The 8,752-nt window shown below is 37.0% G+C and overlaps 1 protein-coding gene across 1 annotated transcript; it reads right to left on the reverse strand.

Moving 5' to 3' along the window:
• Positions 1-343: 343 nt before the first annotated feature.
• On the reverse strand, positions 344-8,333 carry LOC129879994 (receptor-like protein 4). Its single transcript, XM_055953789.1, has 9 exons — positions 8,007-8,333; positions 6,836-7,897; positions 6,567-6,714; positions 5,491-5,562; positions 5,101-5,169; positions 4,468-4,536; positions 4,178-4,255; positions 1,953-2,158; positions 344-789 (listed from the first exon to the last, which is right to left on the reverse strand). The coding sequence occupies exons 1-9, from the start codon at positions 8,128-8,130 to the stop codon at positions 683-685; spliced, it is 1,935 nt and encodes a 644-aa protein (XP_055809764.1). The 5' UTR covers positions 8,131-8,333; the 3' UTR covers positions 344-682.
• Between the last annotated feature and the right edge of the window lie 419 nt (positions 8,334-8,752).

The raw sequence follows: 8,752 nt of genomic DNA on the forward strand, positions 1-8,752 counted from the left end.
TGAGTGTTATTCCCATTGAACATGTCAATAAAATTTGTTGCAAGACTCACCAATCACCATGATCAACTTTACGAAGATCCCATTTTATTCCAAAAGCTCATAAGGTTGGTCCTAATAAACCCTAATCTAATGCTACATCTCTCCCAAAAATGCCTACACCTGCAACTCGTTTGAGAAAAATAAGATAACCCTTGATGAGTTTTTGATACTCAACAAACCCTGTTAAAACATAGTGGCAAAAATCCATTCATTAATCTTGAACATTTTGAAGAAGTCCAGTAACAACTCGATCAATGATCGATAAACGAGTGATTGTAAGGTCAAATATCAGTACACAACAATGTGAATTATGGAATCAAACAAAGAAAAGTTCACTATTTCTCTGTGCATTACAAGTTTATGAGACACAAATCATATAGTATGTGTTTGTCAAATGCCCAAAATTGGGTATGATACAATGGGAGGCATTTGCCTAATTTGTTTGGTGGATTTTCATGAACAAATTGGAATACATTGAACTCTACAAAAACATATCTGAATTCTACATACCCTTTTAGGGACATAATTTCTTGTTTATCCCCTCAACTACCTTGTATTGAACACAATCTCTCAAGGTCTTCTATCTGGTCTCTATTTGGCAAGTCGAACTTCATCAAAATTCACATTTTCTGTCCCAGCTATGTCATGTTGCATTGTATGTTGGTATAAATCCTTTGGCATGTTGGCTCTCCATTTCTAGAGTCATCAGCGATTTTTGTCGTTGGTACCTATTCCTCTTTGCAGCTAATGCTGATAACACGAATTCCGGAAGGGGGAAAAGTGTAGAGATTAGTTCACAGTCAGAATAAACAAATGCAACTGAAAATTCAAACTTATAATAAAAAGTTGTTGCTCGAACTCTTCAAAAATGTCAATGGGTGCGTATCAGATCCTCCAAAATAGTGCATTTTTTGAGGATCCAATACGGTGCAAACAACATTTATGGAAAGTCCGAGCAACACAGATTAGGAAGTAAAGTACCTAGCATCCACCATATCAAATAGAAAAACAGATAATTTCATGTTAAGAAAGTAAATCAAAACATCCAAGCTAATTTCGAAAACTTATTCCAGTTAACCATCAATAGCAACAAATTTGATTTGAGAAAGAGGAATATTAGATTACAGGGACCAGACAATACATAAATATAGATGCTTGTGAACTTGCTATACCAAGATTTTAGCAACAGGTACAAAGTTGATAATGTGCATTGTGCACTTCTCACATCTCATACGACACAATCTCATCAATCATAAACCAAATCAAAGAGTGAAAGGTCAAAAACACACCTAAAATATATTGGTTTTGCGAGTTTCCAACTGGAATTATCACCTATATTTATCAAAACACACCTCAACTATCAATTGTTCCATTTTCCTAAAGGGAACAACTGATAGTTGAGGTTTGTTATGATAAATAGTTGGTAACAGTTCAGGTATGAAACTCGAAAAACTGGGAACTCTAAACTAAAACTACTATGACCACGGCAGTTACGAAAAGCCACCTACTGGTCTGGTTTGAATCTTTTCAAACTCAGTTAGGCAGATAAAGAACCGAATATGGGGGACGAATGGTGTCATAACAGGGGAACAATTTATGGACATATTACGCAAGTATATTATGGCAATAACATCTATGACTATGATATAGCAATGAAGAAAAATCACATCTAAGCTATTCCACAAGAAAGTAGAATTCAGTTGTATAAGTTGCACAGATAGATGAAATATAGAACTGTTTGCAGAAGTTTACTAACACCTGTTTTTTTCTTTGAAAATCTTGTTAAACCTGCTGTGAATGCAATTTTTACAAATTTTATAGACATGATGGTGGAGAATAATGTTATCTTTGATTTCAAAAAAAAGAATGCTATGGAAAGTATAACATCTTGTAATCTCCCAGAAACCACTTACACATCATCTCGTGTGGTAAACCAAAGTCATAATCATTCTGCCTCCTCTTGTAGCAAATGTACGCCACCAACAATACCATGCAAATGAATACTAGACATGATATTCCAATTGCAACTTTACCAGCAGTGGAGAGACCATTTTTACTCCAGAATAGCGGACAATCAGGCAAAGTAGGTCCGCCACACAACCCTTTATTACCAGAGAGGCTGTGGAAGCAAAATGCTTTCCGTTAGAAATCAGTGAGAAGATTAGTACATGAAGGAAGAAACAAAATATAAACCTCTAAAAAAATCATCACTATGGAGTAAATTTTTTTAAATCAACAGAACAGAAAACACTGGGGACACCACCACGACAATAATTTTACTATATTGTAGACATTTTCCAGAAGACCTCAAAGATTACAGTAACCTGTTTTTTTGTTTTTTTTCCTGTTTTACATTTCCTACGAGTCAAGAGGACAAAGGAGTTGAATCACAAGTAGGTGAAAAAAGCCTCTTGACCCCCACAACCCCAACCACCCTAAAAGGCATCATCTGCTGTTAAATGACTTCATTTAGTCATCTTAAGCCTGTGATTAATCGTTCATTATATTAAAAGTAAGGCAAAACATGCAGTCAAAGCCCTAATTACGAAGAATAGACACACCGGCCATCTCTCAACCTCCTCTCAATCCTTTCAAGTTTCAAACCAGAAGTCCTCCGTCTTTCTAAGTAATTTTTTTCTGCTTTTTCCCTACTTCTATTATTTTTAATAATATTTATAGGTTATCTGTTCAGAAAAATTAAGTCTATAAGCATCCACAGAACTTGAGGCATATCTCATTTGCTAATAAGAGAACCCCTCAGCTTAGCTTTTGCATTTTGCAGTCCGGTTTTGTAAAAGTTAGGTAACAACACTACTATTACCAAGCTTCGGTCCCAAAATAGTTGCAGTCGACTATATGAATCCTCAGTGACAATGTTTCTCCATTTAAAGGTCAGGTAACATGTCCAGGAATAAATAAACTATGTGAGGACGAGCATATACCTGGTCTGCAAAGTGAGATTCAGGAATCTGTTAAGTTCTATCAGTTTTTCACACTATTAGGGGTCGTTTGGTTGGGAACAAGTTATCACAGGATTAATAATCCTAAGATTAGCTATCCTGGGATAAGGTGGGATAACTTATCCCATACTATGGTATAAATGGTGGGATAGGTTATCCCAAACTTGCCAACCAAACATGACACCAAAATTTTATCCCTAGACTATTTTTTTATCCCGGGACTATTTATGTTTATCCCTTACACCAAACGACCCCTAATATATCTACTTTGAGCTGTTCTAAGCCGCTCTAGTGTCACTTTCACCTTACCAAATCTGGTTCTACAACTTTGTCTCCCGAGGTTTGGACCAACTATCTGGAGAAGGACATTGTCATCCATATAAAGCCTCAAAAACACCATATGCATACAAGACTAATAAATGTTATCGCAAGCGAACTCTGAACTCTGGACATGCTCAGATGGGGCAATGGCTTGGATGGCTTATACTCAGTCAAAACCAACTATCAACTCGTGAGCTCTAATAAAGCTCTAATTGATCAGTGGCCTTGGAAGCTTGTCTGGAAGGTGAAAATGTCTCCCAAGATCAGTGCCTTCTGTTGGTTAGCCTTAAAAAAGGCTTGTCTGCCTCAAGATAATCTCAAAAGAAGGAAATTTCACCAAGCTAACAGATACTACAAGTGCCTTAATAGTTCAGACTCTGTCAATCCTCTACTCTTACATTGTCCTGTTGGTTCAGACATCTGGTCTATGTACCTATCCCTCTTTGGCCTACAGTGGGTTATGCCCTCTAGTATCAGGAGATATTTTTGTTAACTGGAACTTCTGGTTAGTAGAGAAATCTATCAAAAGAATCTGGTCTATGGTTCCAGCTACCATTTTGTGGTGCTTATGGATAGAGGAACCAAAGATGATTTGATAGGACTTCCAACTGCCAACACCAAGCTCAAGGCCAAGTGCTTAGTTCTACTTTTTCCATAAAATATTTCTAACAACCTAAACTCGTTTTCTACAGAGGGAAGCATCTCAATTTATGCACTACTAACATGAGTAGCAGAGGCACTCTACCTATATAGGTCTTGTTTTTTTAGTTGAAGCACAGATTCAAAAATTAAAAATCTACTAAAGGAAGAGCATAAAATCTACTGAAACTTTAGCCAGAAAATAGAGAATGACATACTCAATAGCTCCACCATGGACCCCAATGGAAAGAAGTTCCTCGGGCACTTGGCCTTCTAGTGCATTACCATTCAAAAATCTGAGTAAATTACAGTGTAACTGTTAGAACTAAGCAGAAGTTTACTAGAACAAGATAAATTTCTTGTCTGAATGAATCTAAGTGATTTATAACCCAAATACTTATCTTGCTTTCTACGAAAATCATGAAATAAGCAACTGGTACCTCACAAAGAGTGAACTATGCAACAATAAATCCATGAAAAGATTATTAAGAACAAGAATGAAGCTTACACAATCTGCAAGGGCGAAGAAACTAGACTGTCAGGTAGGGGTCCAGTAAATTTGTTATTTGATAAATCCCTGCACAAAAGATCTTAAAATGCTGAATTGCAAGCTTCAAGTTTCCAAGAACATGATGGCAAACCAGTTTGACAAAAGGGGTTAGCCCTTCAAAAGAGAGAAAAAGGGAAGAGTATCGCCAACATATCCTAAAGTACAGAGTAGTTATAAGCACTTGGTTTTACGCCTATTTTTGACAAATATCAATAATAGAGGAAATTTTTAGGAAAATTTGAGCAAAAAGAACTTCAATAAGACATAACTGGGAGGGTTCAAACTTCAGGCTTTAAAAAGTGACATTGTTAAGTTACCAAAACTTCAAGCTAAGGCCTAAGGATTGAGGACCTTATCTTTAAGAAAAGGCCCGAGGAATTAAAGGAATTTACAAAAGGTAAGTTGTTAAGCTAGTAGCAACTGAGTGGATCAGAAAAATCTGGCAGCATCAATATTCAGGACTCCAGTAACATTCAACAATTTATGTATGTGGACTTTTGATAAAACTCATAGTTCTAAGATGCAAAACAGCAGACTTTTTCAGGTAAACAAAGATATGACTAAGAACACAGAGCTGATATCTAGTCTTACAGTTTCACAAGAGACTTCTGACCCAATCCCCATGGTAGAGAACCTCCCAAAGAATTAGAACTTAAGTTCCTGCAATGCAAAAAAGTAAGAAAAGATAGAATGACCATTTGCAAAGGCCATATTAGCAGGAACAAACAGTAAAAGTGCATAAACGAAATTGGTGCAACTTAAATGATCCAATCAAAAGAATTATTCATCAGGACACCATAATGAGTATAAGGCTATAAGCAAATACTAGTATGTTTTCATAGTGTAACCATTTTTTGTTGAACACCTCCTAATCATTTTTTAAGGACAACTAAGTAAGTAAGTCTACATATTATGCAGGAGGATTAACAACACGTGAAATTCAGGTATCTAAGAGGTAAGAAATTGACAGTTGATACTTACAAGCTTACCAAATTAGACAAGAGCCCAATTTGGTCGGTGATAAATCCCTTTAAGCCTTGGCTTCCAAGATCTCTGAAAGATAATAATTAAAAGAATCAAAAAGAATATACATGTGCTGCATTAATTATCACCTAGAATTAAACAACAGAAAGTCGAGGGATATTTGTTACTTAAAAAGAGATCTGATCTTCTTTGACACACAAATTGAAATTAAAAATTGCATCATTTGTCAAGTTAGAAGTGAGATCGATAGGATATGAAAGAAGAATGCTATCTTAGAGAAGCTGGAGCAATTACACTGTAACTGTTAGAACTCAGCAGAAGTTAACTAGAACGAGATAAATTGCTTATGCTCGTGTACTAATGGATCTGAAATGCGCATTAATTCCATGACAATTCTTTACATGGCCTCATTAAATTGAATTGACACCCCAACCCAGATGCCTCAGCCTCGCCACAGCATTTCAAAGATAACTTTCATGGAATTGAGTTTTTAAGCATAATTCGGAGCAATGTTTTGAAACGTCTTTTTGAGGTAAGACCGTATAGCACCACAGTATTTAGTCATAACCAAAAGACCTGCAAGGCATACACCTTTTGACCCAAGTACTCGCACAGCAAGTTGAGCATTTTTTGTTCGACTCAATTCATTCTATGTTTCATTCTTCAGAACAGAGATATCGGTAATTTACTTGGGCAATAGCTGCTCCAAACAACTCCTTCCACTTCTAATTGTGCTCTGAAATTCTGTATTGCAACTAGAAGTAAGATATTGGTTCGTTTCTCAATCTTCTACATTAGTTTTCTAGCTCGCCCTAATGTTCTCGACACAAGCAACCACTTTACACATTGTTATTATCTCAACTATGACATCCTTATCGCCACATGTTAGTACGTGCCCCTTATCAAATTACGAAATGGACCAAGCTAGCAGTAAAAGTTATGACCTCAAATCAAGATATCTAAACATCCAAAGCAGGCTAGACAGTAACTATTAGCTCACAATCTCACATATTCTCCACTCAATGTTTAACCTAATTGTATCCACGTACAGCAGACAGAAAAGAATCACTTACATTTGGGATATCACAAGCGATCCGTTCTTAGTGGAACGACAAGTAACACCTTCCCAAGCATCCCAAGTAGTAGGAGCACAAGGGTCACCATTCCATCCCATTCTATCCGGAACTTTAAGCGATTCCTTCAATGCTTTCATAGCAACAACTACAAACACAGGTAAAAACAGCAAGTTCAAAACTTTGGCAAAGGAACTTCCACAACTAACTCAATTACCAAATACACACAACTGAAGCGAGTTCTCGAAATAAACTAAATCCCGGTATACCTTGTGCAGGAAGAGTCTTGAGATCAGCTGGAATAACAGCATAATTCTCAAGCCCACAAATCACAGGAGCACCCACAACAGGCACAAGCCTCACACTCAACTCAGCACTACTCAAATTCTTAACAACATAGTTGAAATCATAAGCTGCAAAACTCCCAACTTCCTTGTAAATATCCACTCTACTCACATTCTCATCATTCACTATAACATCAAACACCCTTTTACCTGCTTTATTCACACTAACATCAATTTCAGCAAAATGAAACCATAACAAGTAATCCAATTTCGCATCGACCGGTAACTTATATTCCAAGAATTCACCCCCTTCACCAATTACAGTAACTGCAGATTGGTACAATTTCAAAGGAAAATAATTTGGTGCTCTATCTACATTTATCACATTTTTAATAGCAGAAATGGCTTTAACAGTTGCTCCGGTGATCCTCCCCGCAACCTTAGACCGGAAATCGGAATCCGATTGCCATGACCGGCCGAACCGGTCAGTATCATTGCTAAAACCGGGTCCCCATTGATCCGACCCGCTAGAAAATCTACCATAATTCACCAAAATTGAAGTATCATTAACTAGATAAGAAGCTGGATCAATTTGGGTAACTTCAAGAGAAGCTATAACTGGTGAATCAGTGGCAATACTGTAAAAACAAACATTAGCTTCATCATCGGAAACTGTAAAAAACAGATCGGAATACGCGCCGGCGCGTGAGACAGTTTCATGCCAAGGTGACCTCCATTGAAAGACAACATTGCCCTCAACGGAAACATCAAACGACGGCGAGTGCGACTTCCCGTCGTAATTATCATATACAGTAAACGTCCGGAGCTGGTACCTGCCGGAAGACAAATTGGGGATCACATAACAGTTCTTCTTGCCGGAAGAAATGGGGAAATAACGAAGGGTTTTCTCTTGTGGGTGCTGAAAACGAAGAGGTTCCGATACAACGGAAATTGCACCGCCGGTGAAGTACCGGTCGGAAACCCATGTAGTATTGAAGATATCAGTAGAATTTGAGAGACCCCCACAATCAATATGCAAAGAATAATCTGAAAAAAGTGGGAAAAAAAACAGAGTGAAACAGAGCAAAACAGTAAGTTAAAAACTGAAAAATGAAGAAGATGAAGAATGTAATAGATGAATTTATAGGTTACTTACTGTAAGGATAGTGAAGAGAAGAGGAAGAAGGGAAGAAGCAAAAGAAGATGATGATGAAGAAGAAAGGGAAAGGAGTCATGGTGTAATAGGGAAGAGAGAGAGAAAATGTTGGTTCTTTGTACATAAGGAAAGCTATGGTGATTGCATGGTAGTGGGGGTGGCCGGTGGTATGGGTAGGGGGTGCGAGATTGGCGGGGTAGGAGAGAGTATGTATGAACGAGATGAAGAAGACTGGTTTGTGCTTTGATGAAGTTAAGCCAAGATTGATGCTTTGATTTTCTTGACTTTTTGGGACTTGGAAAGAGAAAGCACAGTGAGTATCTATCGAAAATAATTTTTTAATTTTTTTTATGATATAAAATAAGGTTTATATCATTTCATTTTGAGAACTTACAAAAATAGTTTGGGTGATACCACAATACGTTTGATGTACAATAATGTGTTGAATTACTTCAATAAGTATACGAATGAGATATCCAACGTCTCATATTTGTACATACATTCTATCCTTCTTGAAACTTATTGCGTGGATTTACTATATCATTGATGAGGAGGAGGAGATAGAAAGCATATTGTGGTGGTCGGATTTTAGAGGTGGGATAGAGAGAAGATGACTTGATTAATTCTGATTTGTATTTTGCAAAGTTCGTTTGTTCGAGATGAAGATTTTTTTAATATCTTTTTTATTTTCTGGACTCAAATCCGACACTCTAGATTAGTGACAGCGGGATCCATGCATATTAACA

This window comes from Solanum dulcamara, chromosome 2 (assembly GCF_947179165.1).
Source record: "Solanum dulcamara chromosome 2, daSolDulc1.2, whole genome shotgun sequence".
In the NCBI taxonomy this organism is placed as follows: domain Eukaryota; kingdom Viridiplantae; phylum Streptophyta; class Magnoliopsida; order Solanales; family Solanaceae; genus Solanum; species Solanum dulcamara.

Coding starts and splice junctions, on each gene's coding strand:
- LOC129879994 (XM_055953789.1), bottom strand. CDS start 8,130: ATGTACAAAGAACCAACATTTTCTCTCTCTCTTCCCTATTACACCATG. Junction 5,563..6,566: donor TCGCTTGTGATATCCCAAAT/GTAAGTGATTCT, acceptor ATTATCTTTCAG/AGATCTTGGAAGCCAAGGCT. Junction 5,170..5,490: donor TTGTCTAATTTGGTAAGCTT/GTAAGTATCAAC, acceptor TTTGCATTGCAG/GAACTTAAGTTCTAATTCTT.